Raw genomic sequence first — 16616 nt, forward strand, 5'->3', positions numbered from 1 at the left:
TCAATTTAACTCTTTTTGCTTCTAGAAAATGAACTAATTTTCAGTGAATATGCAGAGTGAAAACATGCCTAGGCCACCTAAAAGCAACCTTTCTAAAATTCCATACAAACTGTATACATTTTCCCTTGCCCTTCACTTCTTTTTTTCTATGGAAAGATCATAACTATGAAATGTAAAAACTCAGCATAAATATAACAGAATTGCCATTAAAAGCAGCATTAAATCAGTCCAGTGACTAAGTTATTTTAAAAGCTGAAAAATGAGCAGGTTTTGTCTGGAGTCAAAAGCAGAGCAATGTGAGTATCAGGTGAGCATTTTTGTGAAGAGCACTCCAACAGACAGAACATAGCAGCTAATGTAGACCTGCACCTGCTTGTCACCAACTGTACCTGAGTCAGTGGGAGCACCTGGTGAAGAGCCTCTGATGACGACTGCAACGAGCAGGCGGCCTGTTCTGGAACTACACGGTCCTTCCCTCGGACGGCTTCTCTTAAGTGTGAGGTAGTCTACAAGTGAACAGAAAAAGGAAGTGACGGAATCTTCACTACTAAAAAAACATTGCCCAGTCTTGCTATGTGTTTGGAGGGCAGCCGGGGGCAATCTGCGATAGCAGAAGCCAGGAAAACCAGCTCCAAGTCCCACTGGGGAACCTTGATTCTTACTGCATGAGGAAGAAAAACAGGAGTGCCTTCGAAGCAGAGGCGGCCTGCTTCGGACCATGGGACTGCCAGTCCCCACTACTGCCCAAGCTGTACAGAAGCAGCACTATACTGTCAGCAGGGTTTTTTTTTAAATAAAGCAACACCCATTTTGCTAATATATGGTGACCAGAAGTTTGACACCAGTGCATTAAGCTAGACGTGTCCACAAACTGAAAGTCTGATGGCCAGACTTATTTAAGTTGTGCACAGACCACTGCTGCTTTGGAGGATTTCAACTGTTTCATGTTCTTATTTAAAAAAAAACTAAGAACATATGAAGAGCTGTACTGAATCAGGCAATGTCCTATGTAGCCAAGCAACGTGTTCCCACACTACCCTACCAGATGCTTTTGGGGAGCCCAGAGGCAGGACATGACGACAACTGCACGCTTCTGCTTGTGTTTCCCAGCAACTGGCATCGTCAGCCACATTTTCTTTATTAGTGGAGATAAACTCTGAATTAGGGGACTGCTACACACTCCCATGGGGCTGCCCTTGAAGATTCTTCGGAAACTGCAGCTTGTGAAACCTGTGGCAGGCAGGCCAATCCCCAGGACCCAAATATCTGAGCACCCACACCAGTTCTGGCCAGTTTGCATTAGTAGCCTATTATGCTTTCAGGCCTGATGCAAATTTGTTCAGCTTAACCCATGCGTCCTCAGACTATGGCCTGCAGGAACGATCCGGCCCACCATGCCCTTTCATCCAGCCCGTGCTGCCGCCCTCGCACGCAATTGCCGTGGGGGCAGGAGGCGGTGGCTTGCTCGCTCCGAGATGGTTTTGGACTCGCTGGGAGATCTCCAAGTGAGCAAGTCGGTGCCGCGCGCACCCAACACCACTTTGCGCGCATTCTATGACGCCTCACCGGCCCACGTGCCCAACCTGCCCCCCTCACCAGCCCGAGTGTGTAGCTGCCACCTTTCCACTGGCCCCCTATTGAAAAAGTTTGAGGACCCCTGGCTTAACCTGTAAAGCTTTACACAGCTTTAGACCACAATTCTTGGCAGAATGCTTCTAGAAGTGGTCTACCAGGATGCTACAATCAACATCTGAGGACTTTCCCTGAGTGCCACCTCCAAGGAGGCTCAGAGGGTGGCAAAAAGGAGGAAGGTCATCTCAGTGGCAGCCCCTCCCCCAACCTCTGGAACGCCCCCCCCCCGCCCCCCCCCCCCCCCCCGGCTGCAACTTGGTCATCTTTTCAGCACCAGGTTAAGACAATCCTCTGTGCAGAGGCATTTAAACATATTAAAGATCTTACGGCCAATGGGAACACCCACATCTGGGGTTTGAACTGGTCATTAAGCACTGTTCTAGCTATGATTTTTTTTAATTCAATTCTTTATTATGGAATATGTTAACATGATTTTTATTGTATCAGGATTCTGTTTAGAAACTACTGTAAGCCACTCAAAGGGTTTTGGCTATTGAGTGGTAAACATGTTAAATGACTATGTAAATAGCCTTCAAGACAATTTTTAATGTTGCCCCATTTCAGGAACAGAAACAAGACAAGTGCTGCTGCTACAGTTTAGTTGTTGCATTGCTATGTTTTGGCACATCTATTTTACCAAGGTTTTTATCTTATTCTTTTGGTCTCTTGGAACAGAAAGGCAGTTGATAAATATCAACCAATCAGTAAATAAATAAATAAATGTGACGTAGGACCTTTATGAAATTATGTGTGTCTGATTTCCATTCCTTTGCATCCTGTAAGACAAAAAATAAAAATACATTATGCTTAAGGCAAATGTCTTAACAGATACACTAGAACTCTGTTAAGATCCACTCTGTATAACTGCAGCAGCTGCTAATACAACTGTGTACTCTTGCTGAAGATTGCATCGAACACAGCCACAAATTCTTCCGCCTGTTTATTAAAAGTGCTTTCAAACTGCTCTTCATTCCTACGGAGAGCGCAGTGGCATGCAAGACCATACAGTCCCTTTATGATCATGCTGGTACATCAAATCCTAGCATTCTCTTATTCTTGGAACACTTTACACTCTGATTAAAGAAAGATCTTGACTCCTTCAAGTCTAAAATTACTCTCCAGGTCTAATAAAAGTGCAGCTCGCAGAAACATGATTTGTACATGATGGTCTGATATAGGGAAGACTGGCTGAGCAAGCTTCATGGCCAGGCAGAGCAGTTTCCCGGGTTCAAGACTCTCTTTCCACACCACCACTCCGTACGTGCCGCAAGCCCTCCCCTTTCCTTCAGAAGCAACCCTAACCCCAACCCCCTCCACCCCGCAAGGGGATGCAAACGGCTTCTGACCTAAAATGGGGAGTGCTGTGCCACTGCATGCTGCCTGCCTGACTTAACCTGCTTACAGCTAAGGCTGAAGACTGAATGTCCAGGCGGTCATGTTTCTGTTTGCTGTCCATATCTCCAAGTGCCTGCTTTTCAGGATTCTAACTTATAGGTCCTTTCACCTTGTTCAAAGTTAAAATATAATTGCATTACTGAAACAGTTAAGTTACCTGCAGGATATTATGCATTTCTCTCTTCAGTTGCCCGAGTTCATGGAGGACATCGTCTGCTTTCTTAACTGTTTTCTCAATTGGATTGATATATGGATTTGTGCTTTTAAATGGCTCTTTCTGCAAAACACTGGGTCTGCCAAAAAGCATATTTCAGGTACTCGTTAATCTTTTGATCATATTATATATTTCTCTTTATAAGTGTGCCTAGAGCAGAAGTGAGTCAAAGGTTTCTAGGTGCATTTGGTTCAGACTTCTAGCAACAGCAATTTGATCCTTCCCTGGCAGCCTACTGGGAAGTAACAGAAATAATGGGGTGGCAGAAAGAAAAAAAGAGGAAGAAAGAGGGTCTGGGGGAGAAGGCAGCATGCGAGAAACCCAAGCTTTCCAGAAGTACAATTGTTTAAAATAATCCTAAGGGAACAAAGAGCAGAAAAAAACAGCCTATCAAGACTGGGCATGTTTAGTAGCAATGGAATGCCGACTGTAAGTTGGGGAGAAAAAAAGGAAATGGGTGGCTGGAGTATATACTGCAACATTTTGTTGTAGGTCATACTAGTTTGATTCTAATTAGGTAATTAAGATTAGGTAGTCCAAGAGAGACAGACAAAGTACAAAGAGGAATTCCCATAGTTTATAAGCTCAAATGTAAATTTTTTTACTTTTTTTTTTTTGTATTTTTTGTGAGCCGCCCTGAGGCTTTGTTGCGATGGGGAGCGGCATAGAAATTTTTTAAATAAATAAATGAAGGAAACAAGGTGTACAATGGACACTTTTGAACCTTGTGCCCATGCAAATCTCTCCCTTTCACACAGAAATAAAACTGCCTCTTCCATTTCAAGCAAGTACATAAGTGCATTATAGGAACAATGTGCCAAGAATTAAGCAAGCGGTGATACAGAAGTAATCTAAGGAAGCATCTTAGTTTTCTAAAGCTTTGATTGATTGAACTGATAGCGGAGTAATTCCTGCTGATCAGGTGAAACATGATTTAGTTTTGTTCAGTTTTTACAGGCCTTCTCTGTGTCCTGCTAAAAAACAAAGTAGTGGGGAGCAACCAGCGCCCCCCCAGATATTTTAGCCTAGAACAGTCACCAGTACCACCAAGGACAGCCCAGCCTTCCCCAGCCTGATGGAATTCCCAGCATTCCAGCCTGCTGGTCATATTGGGTGGGGCTGCCAGCAGCAGAAGGCACCAGGTGGGGAACAGGTGGCATTCTGCGCCCTGACAAATTACGTGTGCTGCCGGGTAGCACACCTGGAGACCATAAGTTGCCCACCCATGGCTTAAATTGACAAGGAACATACTTACCGCTCTCTTTCAAAATACCACGGCATCACACGTTTGTCCGCTGGCTTCTTCCAAGATGTTGTCTGACTTAATGGGGTTTCCTGCGAATTCAGGATTTGCTCTAGAAGTTTCCCTCCACCTGGAAGAGAACATGCCATATTGTGGTGAAATGTGCTTTGTATGGTCTGTGTGAGCACGTTCAATACATAGGGAGTATTATTAGTTTCTCCTCCAGAGAAAGAACACTTTTATCGATTTAGAATTCATCTCTAGGCATGAAGACCAATACCTCATCTATGGACAACAAACTTCTACAGTAAATCTACTGTACAAGCCACTTGTTAAAGCTCTGGAGCAACAGTGAATTGATCTGACCAATATCTGATATTTGTAAGCCAGACAAGGAAATGTCAATTAACAATGCCTGACCTATAACAGACAATTACTGTATAAAGGACTAGAGTACATTTTAATTGTCTGAGATACTTGAAATTCCTGGTGCTCAAAAACTACATATTCTAAAGCAATTCAGAATGCCATCCAGTTAAGTCCAGAACGAACAGGCTGAAGGGCAACAGGGTACACCAGCCAGTGGCACACCTGGTTGGATGAAAAGGAGAAGCACCTTGGAACCCTCCCAGGCCTCACCTGCAGTTCCTCCACAAGAAGACTGGTGCACATTTTCTTTTTCTCCAATAGGTTGCTCCCTCCCTGACATTTTCTGTGACATTTTAGCATCTTTAGAAACGGGCACAGGCGCATATCTACGCGGTGTGGGCGTTCGCAGGGGGGACTTTTGTCTATGAACATGGTTTCCAGAGTGCTGAGAAAAGACTGCAAAGTAGAGGAGGGAATCACTTTACCAGTGGGAAAAACACACATTTAAAGAGAGGGCCAGAAATTACAGATTGTGTTCAAAAGCAGGGCTGGGGATCATGTGGGTCTCCAGATACGGTTCAATTGCAATTCCCATCACCCCTCACCACTGGTCTTGTCGGCTAAGGTTGATGAACACTGCAGTCCAATAACATCCTAAAGGCTGTAGTTTCCTCACTACTGTTCTAAAGCCACCAGAACATGCAAAAGTTAGACATTTACCAAGAGCAAATCATCCCAAAGGATCAGAAAGGATAACTGACACACCGCAAGCTGAAAATGGGTGTGTCATAAACAATGTTAAGTGACAAACTTCTACAGTAGCTTTGCCCAAATTGGTGCAACCCAGATGGCCAACACCTCTGAGAGCACGAGGCCCCGCGGGGAAGACTAATCATCTACTGCAAGCAATCTTTGGCAAGATTGTCATGGATGCTGCCACATCAGCAAGTGCTCCAGGGTAATGTCAGAACCTGAACATGTTTGGTAAGTGGATTTTTCATTAACGTGCCTTTCATTCATCCGCAAAACTGACTGGCGTACTCCTTGGGATGGGAAGAAATGGCCAAGTACAAGCTCGACCATTTCATTCCAGTTCGGAATTTTCAGCTATTCACAGCAGAAGCTATTTGAACATACAATCAACTCCAGATAACACATCAGCCCATGGTTTAAGGACATTTAACCCATTTCATGAGATGGCTGGACTGAGAAACCATGTTTTATATTTGGCTGGCAAACCAGACCTAGAAACCATGGTGTGAAGTAGGTTCGGAAACCCTGGTTTGCTGCTGCTGCATGAATTTCTCCCACCACAAGTATGCCCACTAGTTCCTCCTCAGATATTTTGGCCTACCACTGCCATCAGCCCCAGCCAATGGTGAGGACTGAAGGGAGCTGAGGCCAAGTTGCCCAGCTCCTGCTCATCAGCACAGACCGCACAACAATAAGTGGACAGTGTGAAAACAGACAAGAAATACTGCCCTGTGGTTTGCCTACTGTATGCCTGGAAGCTCATATCATAGTTTAGATTCTGAACTGTGATTAATTCAAACCATGGCTTGCTGAGATCTGAGTTGAACCACCATCTGAGCAGGACAAGGAAGGCAAGAATTTCTCAATCTATGCACAGGGGAATTAAACAATTTTAATGCTATACTTCATTCAAATGTTATGAAGATTTATAAAAAACCTAGATTGCCAAGGACCGAAAAGCACATGACTTGAACAAGAGAAAAAGGAGGTATGCAGCCATGCTCTTTGGTCTTTTGCGGTTCTGTTTACGTTGACAAGAAGACAGAGTAGAAAAGAGAACCTGGGTGTTCTTACCCGGAGCATGTGCTGCTGTAGAAGAAAACGGATGCTGCTGAAGAGAGGAAGGCTGGCGGGCAAGCAAGTTCCCTCCCTTCCGATCATGAACTGCCATTTCTTCGGAAGGTGCTGCACTGAGAGCTCGGAACTGACCCGAGTTGAGTGCGGAGTTAATTAAATGGGACTAGAAAGAAGAGGTCATTGTTTAACATAAAAGTCACTTGATAAAAAGTCACATAAAAGTCAACCTCTGTACACTCAGAGAAAATACCACAACAGCCTGGGGTTCTGCAATGTTTGAAGAGAGGCATACAGCCCCCACCCCCCCGAGGCAAGCTTCTATAAAGACTAGGCAACTAGGAGATTAGCGGCGCAATCCAGCCTCTAGGGACTTCCATTCTGGACTCTACTTAGCCCCAGACTTCAAGGACTTACCTGCCCCCTTTAAAAATCCCCTCAGTCATCTTTTCCCACAGCAGAAGCACACAGCTAATAACAGCCAGTGTGGAACAGTGGTTAGAGGGATGCCATGAGACTTGAGAGGTTCTAGCCTGTTTGGCCACAAAACTTGCTAAATGGTTGGAGCTAGTCCTTGAATCTCAGTAAAACCATGCGTGTTGGAACTGACAGGAAGATATTGTAAGACGACATCAGTATGAACTGTTGGCAGTGTCTGGTACAGTCCTAAATTAGAGGCATTGGAGTATGTAGCATTTAGGCCTAGATTCTCTATAAGGGTCCCAGGAGATAAACAGGTGCAAGACACCGTGATGTGATCATTACACACATCATGTTCCTGAGAGGAGGATTAACTGGGACAGCTGGGTCCTCTTCATCTCGCTCCTCCCCACTCCCAGGCTGCTAGCCTGGAGCTTCAGGAAAGTGCAGAGGCATCTATACAACACACAGCACTGCTTGGTGTAAGTGGCCTTCTCCACAGAATCAGGAGCACGCAGGCGCCCGGGGTTCTTGACAGCCCCCGGGTGACATCCGTCCCACAAGGCCTGCAATCTGAAGGGCCACGTGTATAAGCCCTGCTCTGCTTTCTTATCTACACCCATTTTCTATTAACGTGTGTGGATTCCTTTAATTAGTTTTTAGGGATAACACAAAGGTTTAGCTTCTTCTCAGGCATCCTTGAATCAAAGCTAAGAACCTTGGGTGAACTGCACCCCTCCGGTTAAATCAGCTCCCTTGAAGCGTGGTTGTGAGGATAAAATGGAAGAGGGGGATTGTGTATGTTGCCCAGGGCTCTCTGGAGAAAAAGCTGGGACAGGGATCTAACAAATAACGGGTCCCCAACCACCACCACCCCTCGGCAAGCATCAGCAGCAACAGAAAGGCAGTCAGAAACGTTCTTCTGCAACTGGCATGCCAATTCCCATCCACGGCAAACGAGGGAGTACTTTTTGGGCGTAGGAAAAAAATGGACCAACGTTCTCAGTGGCCGGTCTCATTGGGGAGAAGGGGGCTGGATAAAGAGCCTTTGCCTGCATCTGAGCTCACGTCAGCAAGTCAACAAGCCAAGCCTGTTCAAAAGTTGGCCCCTGCTACAAAGCGAGCGATCGTCGACAGGAGCATCAGAAATACACGGATTCAAACTGGGCATCAAGGATTGAAACTGGGCCAGGGAGGGGGAGAGGAGGGAGGAAAACTGCCAGAACAGAGTGTGGTATGATTTCATATCCCAAGCTGGCATGTCCCCAGACCTAGTTCAGCTGCTGCTTTACCTGTGGGAAATCAGGATTCAGCCCAGGTTCATGGGCACTTTCTCTCCCATCCCTGTCACCAGGCAGACATCAAGGGCTACAGCTGCCAACTGGTTAGCTACCTAGCCTACCTGACCTTGAGAGAGAAAGCCATTAAATGCAGTCCTGGTAATTTAATGTATAAATCACTGCAGCAGGCAGGGCGTGCTCAACACACTGGCTGCGGTCCTGCTGAAAATGGCTTCTCTGAAGCTGCTGTGTTTTATCTGGAGGAAAGGTCTCATCACACTCCTTTAATGTGCAGGATCCCCAAGGTCAACATTCCCCAGCAGCTGCTACTTTCACTTTGGAAAGGGCAACATGCACAGGGGAAGACCTTTTTATTGGATCAACATTTTAATAAGTTTTAATATTGTATTTTTACCATTATATTTTAACCGCAGCCAGAGTGGGTTGATTATTTATTTATGTTTGGTGAAATTTATATTTTATCTGTGTAAGCCATCCTGAGGCTTTTGCAAAGGACGGCATATAAATATCCTAAACAAACAAATAATAAATAAAAACATGAACACTACCACCATGTCATACTGGAATCCATCAAATCACCACACCCAACGGCTTATTAAGTTTGTCTGACACAGAATAAGAGATGTTTAGGCTAACTCTAACTACTCAGGTGACTACAGCCATAATAATTATTATGGGATTTCCACAGTAATGCATATCGGCTGTTTGGACAGCAGCACAAAATGATTGATACAGGATCGGCATAAAGCCGACTTCCCCCCATGTGGAGCCCTCCAGATGCGCTGCTCCTTTCCTCTCCCACCAGCATGGCCACAGCTGGATGAATGCAACACTGCAGGGCTCCTTATGTGCTCTTGCCGATACCTGAATATCCATTTGCCGCTGCTGCAGGTTTTCCAGATGCTGAATTCGCGGTCCCATGAACAGATTCACCTGCTTCTCAAGCTCGCCGACTCTCTGATGGCAAGGGAGCTGCTCCAGCTGCTGAGCCTTCATGTTGGCTTGCTGCTCAGCAACACGCTGCAAATGCTTGTCTGTCTCCTGTAACTTGCTCAGGATTTCAGACACAGAACTCACTTTTGCTTCCAACTCATTCTGGACCTGCAGGAAAAGGCTCTCGTTAAAATTGGAGGAGCTGCGAAAGACGAGCCTTCTTTGTCCTCTCCCACCTGCAGCTGAAGCTGCTTGCAGGTTGGTCTCACCAGCACGAAAACTGTCCTTCAGCACAGCTGAGCCTGGCCTGACAATTTGGAGGACTGTCCAAATTTGCAAAGGATTTCACCCTATGAGGTTCAGTCCTTGAGTTAAACTGGCCTCTCCCAGAGCCATGAATCTGACATTTAGCTTTTTAAAATACCGAGGAAAATGCAAAATAATGATTCTCGTGTTCCATTAGGAGAAAGGCTCACCATGAAAACTTTCTCACCAGAGACATGCTGGCATCACGGCAGCATGAAACGTTTTTGCCTCCCTGTACAGCAGCCTCCTCCAACCTGATGCGCCGACGCAACTCCCAGCTTCTCCCAGCCAGCCAAGGCGGGACTCGCAGCTCAACGCATTCGGGGGGCACCAGACTGGGGAAGCTTCCATCCACGCACCTGCCTAGCAAGTTTATACCACACTGACTTTTCAGCTGGGCAAACACTTCAGTTCCATGACTTGGGTGTAAGAGGGCTTCCCCCAGGTGCCAGCTTCCCCTTTCCGCATCTGCTACCCGCACTCCTGGGCCCCTCTCTCCAGAGCGGCTTCTTCAACCCACATGAAATGAAGGGCTGACAAAACTCTGATTCGCTCTCCCACACGTACATGGAAATGTCTTCTGCATGTGGATGGCGCTCTTGGATTGGGATACCTTCACACACGCATCACAACGCATTGTCAACGATCTGGTCTCTATTCCTCATTTTAAAGGGGAGTGCAGCCTTTCCCAGAACCGTGCTTTGATCTGCACTAGCAAAACACGATTCATATGTAGAACTGAGCAAGAACGCAAGAACATCAAGAGCCCTCCAGGACCAAGCCAAGGTCTACCAAGTCCGGCATTCTGCGTGCACAGTGGCCCACCAGCTGCTCATAGGAAACCCACAAGCAGGTTAGGAGTGGAACCCTTTCTGCCCAAGCGCAGTGCACACGTTCCCTGCAGAACTCTAGAGCAAGATCCAGACGCCTGCTCAGTCACTAGCCCGGTTCATTCAACCATCAAAGCCCAGCTGGGCACGCCATGTTCTGGTGCCCACCAGGACCAGGCTGCCGAGACGAGCGCACACAGCCACAGCCTCTCGCTACCTGTGAGCCTAGCCAGAGTGGGCTGCCAGGGTATTGAGAAGCCACCCAAAACCCATGGCCTGTTTTAGGGTGGCATGTGGCTTATCAGCCAATCCACCTTCTCTGGGGTTGCACAGAGAAGCGTGCCCCCCTATTTTTTAAATTGGCCACTGCCATGAGAGGCCCTGCGGGACAATTCACCTGTGGTGCCTTTCCATACGTGAGAAGTGGGCCAACGACTCATGAGGTGACCCGAGGCAAGCCACTGCTTCAGTCCTCCAACTTGAATCAGAACAAGAGTTAGTTACTTCCTGGGGTTATTCAAGGCAATATTTGTCTGCTATAAGTATTCTTCAAAATAAGAAGCTGCTAAAAATAGCACTGACCACAAAAAGGCCATTAGAATTAACTCAGGTTCCAGCCGAAATGGATGCACTGCCAGGTAGAAATCAGTGCCTCAAGCAGACATAGCAAACTGCAGGGACAAAGATGAGGAAGCTGGATCAAAAAATGTCTGGCCCAAACCTGTATCCACAAATATTAAGACAACCTTAATCCTGATTTTCTATGTCTAATTCTTGGCTACATGTAGAAACAGAGTATTTAAGAATCCCCTCCCAATCACAAAGACAACTTTTCAAGCTCTGTAAGAGGAAAAACATAGCAGAATGACTAAGCAAAATATTTATTACATTTCTAATATTTATTTATTTATTTAGAATTTTTTGTATGCCATCCCATCGCATAGCCTTGGGATGGCTTACATAAAATAAACAAACATAATACAAATAAAATCCAGATTCACCCTGGCTGCAAATTAAAACCTATAGATGATATTAAAAGTTATTAAAATATTGTTTAAATAAAAAGGTCTTGGCCTGGCACCAAAAAACAAATAACGATGGCGCCAGGCGGACCTCTCTGGGGAGCGCATTCCACGGATGGGGCGCCACCACAGAGAAAGCCCTCCTCCGGGTACTTTGCCTCCTAATGTCTTTCACGGAGGGTTCCCAGAGGAGGGCCTCTGCTGCTGATCTCAGGGGGTGGGAGGGCAAATATGGAAACATGGCACATATCCAGTACGGAATGTTCTCTGCTCAGTCGTTAAAACCCACGCATCCCTTGCCTGACACATTCCAGGCACAGGACAGCTCCATTTCCCGTGTGTGCGCTTCCGAGCACCATTCTCAAACACGGAGGGTTTAACTTGACGGACTTATTAAAAGTGGCTCCTTACTTTGAGAAGTGGGGCAGTAGAAGCAATGGCTGCCGCTGTTGCAGCCGCGATGGTCGCAGCCGAATCCATCTCACTAAGGGCTGATTTGGTGCTATCCTTTTTATCTGGCTGCACATTATCCAGAAGCTGAACCTTCACCTCCTTAAATACAGGAACACTTTGAATTCTAAATATACAAAACAGATGCAAGGATAAGTGGGGTTCCTTTTAAACACATTTTTCATGACCGCTTCTCTTTTTTTAAAGAATATTTTAACAATGTTAAATTACAGTCATGTACTCAACCTTATTCATACGTTTGTAAATAATACAATTAGAAAATTAAAACTATTATTAGTTTGTCCATTTGTATGACAAATTAGAATCTACTACTTCAGAAATCAAGATAATTCATTCTTCACTGTTCAGATCTGAAGAATACAAGTCAGTCAGTCAGTCAGTCAGCCAGTCAGTCTTTTAGACCATCCCTTACCATAGTCTCAGGACGGTTTAACAGTAAGACAAAAATAAAACAAAACACAGCATCCTAATCAAATTCTTAACCAGTAAACAGTAAAACCCATGTTAAAAACTGTCAAACCTTAACACTTTGGGAAAATTAAAAGGTTTTAGCCTGGTGCCAAAAAGAATAAAGTGACAGCGCCAGGCAAACCCCTCTGGGGAATGAGTTCCACAACTGGGACATCACTGCAGAGAAGGCCCTTCCCTGGTAGTCACCCTTCTAATCTCCTTCAAGGAGGGCTCCCAGAGAAGGGCCTCTGCCCCAGATCTTAAGGGGCGGTCGGGCACATATGGAAGGAAACACTGTTGTACCAAGTTGTTAAAAAAAATCTTTTCTTATTTATCCTCTAGCTGCACAAAAGCAACTGACTGGTTTTTCCACCAGTGCCATCTACCATATTGCTCAAATACCTTGATGGAATGAGAGCCCTTGGGCATTTTTCCAAGTTCTGGCAGTCTCTGTTTTCGCAGCCCCTACAGGCTCCACCAACAATTCTGTATAACACAATCCTCATTCTCCACAGCAAACAGTGAAACAGAAATAAGGTTTTCTTAGCAGTCATATTTTCTTGTGTTGGTTTATTCAGGCACTCTACCACCTCAGGCCAAAACAGCTTGATCTTCGGAGTGCTCAAATGCCATATATGTTTAAGCATTCTCTTAAGCTGTAGTTTCTCCAACACATATCACATAACTCATTATTAGCTTTATGTAACTTTGTGGGGCACAAATGCCATCTACAAACTGTTTTTAATACCATTTATTTAGATCTAGCTGATACCAAGGAAAGGTTGCAAGGACGATATTCTTGCCCTTGACTCTTCCGATACCCAGATAGTTCAGTTCATTTTCCAAGTCATTTAGCTTGACCACACCCCAAGAAGTGTAGAATAACCCAGACACAGTGGACTGTAAGGCCAGATGTCCAGCAGCGCTTCTAACTTTGCAAGTCCACTAGCCAGTCAGAATGACCTAACACTTGGACTGCCTTGAAGACAGGACGTGGCCAAGGTACATTCAGAGGAAGATGCTACTTATTCCATCAGCTCTTCAAGCACTTTTGGGGTCCTCAAACATTCCTGTGCAAGCTGTGTGTGGGATGTGGAAGTCAAGAGTCATTAAAAGAGAGCAGAACGTCACTTTTTTCTGAGCGGTGACTCTTACCGCTGTTTGAATACAGCTCGGACAGCATCCTTCTGTCCAGGATCAAACTGGGAGATGAAAATGTCAGCTGCTGTGGAACAAAGGGAGAATAAAACATGCTAAGCAGAAACAAATACACCACGAAACACCATCTTTTGAGAAAGGAAGTGCCTTGTGGTGGGCACTGTGGCGCAGCAGCACCTCTGCACACGGCAGGACTAGACTGCAGGTCCACACACACCCTGCTCCAACCTCACATAGCACATAATGCCAGAGGTGGAGGTTTCAGGGTTTGCTGAGATCTGGTCATTCTCTTGCTTGCCAGGGGACTGTGGATCAGAGGGCCAACAAGAAAGCACACGCCTTCCAAACTTAGCATCTCGCCATCAGTCATTGCTCTCTGTGGAAGATACGGGGTTCCAGGAAGGAGGCACTGTAAAATATGCACTTTGTCTCATTGGGCAGTTTTGACTCAGTTCAGGTTCAGCCACAACTGAAGTTATTTCAGTCTGGTCAATATAGGTTCAGTTTGGAACACATAATGAACCAGTTCAGTTCTGGTTCACACGAAAAAAATTTACATCAGGCCCATTTATAATGATCATACTTTGGATTGAAACAAGCTAATTTAGTGGGAGTGAGACTGAAAAATATTGCAGCATCGACCTTTGTGCAAGTAAAACGCCTGCACCGGAACACAAACCTCACCAGTGGCATGAGCCCTTCCCACCACAGAGGCAGATCCCAGATCCAGCGCAAAGTGTTTTCCAATTGAGTCAACAAAATGAGAGAGATAAACACCCTAAAGCAGATGAGTTCTTTGTCCTGTCAGAAAGGGGGAAGCTAATCCCTGCATGCTTGCGCCAAAGCAAGCATTTGAAGAGCGCAAAAAGCACAAGTTTGAACAAACCCCAAATACAGTAATACCTCGGTTAATGAATGCTTCTGCTCGCGAACAATTTGGTCAGCGAACAGAAAGTTGGGCAAAATTTTGCTTCTGTTCGCGAACTCCGCATCAGGTGACAAACATGATCACGGCCATCTTCCCCGCACCACATGTCAGAGCGTGTTCGAGCGGGGAAGATGGCCATGATGAACACGACTGCGGCCATCTTCTCCGCTCTGGCATGTGGTCGTGGCTTCTTCTAGTTGAGATCGCGGTCACAGACTCTCCCTCCAAACAATAACCTCCTCCCCACCCACCTTCCTGTCCTCCACGCCAGAAGTCACCCCAAGCAAGGTTAGTGTTCTCTCTCTTCATACTGTACTGTATTGTACTTTGTTTCATATTTTTGTGGTTAAAAAATTTACATATGGTTCAGAACTGATTAACCTTATTTTAGATTGAATCTTACGGGGAAATTTGATTCCGTTCGTGACCAATCTGGTTCACAACCAGAATTGTGGAATGAATTAAGTTCGAGAATTGAGGTACCACTGTATATAAATCCACTCAGATACTGGTTCTACTTTATGGGTTTCTTCTTGTGGAGCCAGTAAGGTCACATGGCAGATATTCATTCAACCCTCATCACGAAAAGGTTAGCTAAATCGCACCCCCCTGCACACCCACCGCCTGCCCAGGTCTGCATCGGTTTAGAGAAAGGTTCAGGCTCCATTTCTGATCAGGAAGAAGTACAAGTTCATCCCCACTTCCGAGTCACATTCATGACAGAAATATGGAATTTTATTCCCAAAAAACAAAGGACCAAGCCTGCAGTCCTACGCATGCTGAGGATGTGAGCCTTGTAGTACACATTTGTCATTCTGGAGTATAGGTGCACTGCGCTGCAAATTATGTTACCTTTTTCTTTACCTGCATCCCCTTTCAGGTGCGAAGGGACGGGTACTGCAAAGTCAAGGGTGGCAGCCTGGGGAAACAAAGCAGGGGGAGAAGAGCAGCGCATGTCAGAAGCTTCCGTCCTAACAAGCATCAGAGTTTATTATTTATTAACCGAGGTATTTATACTGATAATTTTAATTTTGTATTTGTAAATCAATGTATTTTTTGTATTTTTATATTTAATGGTAATTTATTATGTACTATTGTATTTCAATGTATTTTATCATGTTGTAAGCCGCCCCGAGGTTTCGGCAAGGGGCGGCATAGAAATGTTATAATAATAATAATAATAATTATTATTATTATTATTATTATGGTGGTGGTGGTGGTGGTGGTGGTGGTGGTGGTGAGGATGCAACTTAGCTCCAGATGGGTTGACTCTTGAACTGGATGCCACAAAAAGTCTTCTGACTCGTTAAGACTAAGAGATATACTGTGGCATAACAATACATTTGCTAGCTTTTAAGATGCCTGGAGACTCATGGCATGCAGCAAAGGGTCTCTTGGCAAGTTGAGGGTGTAGGCAGAGCAGAGACGGGCGAGGGCGGAGTTCTCTTTCCCCGTTGCCACTCAAAGATATACATGCCACACAAGCCCCATCTTCTCCTTCCCAGAATTATTGCCTTGCTGTCCCAATTCACTACTTGACTCTCACTCGCACCACTCCCTTATCATCCTTGGTGGGGGAGAGTCTCTGTTAGGATCCTGAAGGAGGTGCTGGTTAAATCTCTTCATCACCACAACTTCCCTTTTCTGGCTTCCTGTTTGGGGAGGAAACGGATGTAGACTACCTTACTCCAGAGTTACTTCCTCAAGAACTGGATTCGTGAAAGAGAAACCGTGGAGCCCAGGGACTGAGAGCAACTTTTGCTAACCTAGCCTGCTGTATTCCAGAGTGCACTTGACTACAATAGTAAGAACATCCATTACAGGCTCCAAACATAGAGAGCAAAGTGTGAGGAGGGGAGTTGTGGGGAGGGAAGGGGAACTGGGGGTTACGCAATGCCCATACGTGGCTTAAACAAACAGTTTATAGACTTAAATAGTGGCAAAGTTCAGATGATGGCAAAGTTTTCAGCTGAAAGGGAAAGAAGGAAAAAGCAATCAGGATTATGTTCAACTATCATAAATTCCAGGTCCTTAAAAAAATTGTCAACATCCAAGTCAGCTTCTCCAGTTTGATTGTAATAACTTCAGAATAGGCACATTATGAAATTGAGGAAACA

At 45.4% G+C, this 16616-nt stretch overlaps 1 protein-coding gene across 3 annotated transcripts in view; it reads right to left on the reverse strand.

Annotated features, from left to right (window-relative positions):
• The window catches only part of KIAA0586 (KIAA0586 ortholog), a 92999-nt gene that overhangs the window by 73744 nt on the left and 2639 nt on the right, over window positions 1–16616 (reverse strand). For all 3 annotated transcript variants that reach the window (XM_044436313.1, XM_044436314.1, XM_044436311.1), the window contains exons 4-13: window positions 15352–15418; window positions 13569–13638; window positions 11904–12069; window positions 9266–9502; window positions 6681–6846; window positions 5124–5309; window positions 4497–4614; window positions 3185–3320; window positions 2367–2408; window positions 390–506 (exon numbers count right to left, since the gene is read on the reverse strand). In XM_044436313.1, the coding sequence (XP_044292248.1) occupies window positions 390–506; window positions 2367–2408; window positions 3185–3320; window positions 4497–4614; window positions 5124–5309; window positions 6681–6846; window positions 9266–9502; window positions 11904–12069; window positions 13569–13638; window positions 15352–15418 (1305 nt within the window). The remainder of the gene's footprint in view (window positions 1–389; window positions 507–2366; window positions 2409–3184; window positions 3321–4496; window positions 4615–5123; window positions 5310–6680; window positions 6847–9265; window positions 9503–11903; window positions 12070–13568; window positions 13639–15351; window positions 15419–16616) is intronic.

This window comes from Varanus komodoensis, unplaced genomic scaffold, assembly GCF_004798865.1.
Source record: "Varanus komodoensis strain SLA01 unplaced genomic scaffold, ASM479886v1 scaffold3, whole genome shotgun sequence".
Taxonomy (NCBI): Eukaryota; Metazoa; Chordata; class Lepidosauria; order Squamata; family Varanidae; genus Varanus; species Varanus komodoensis.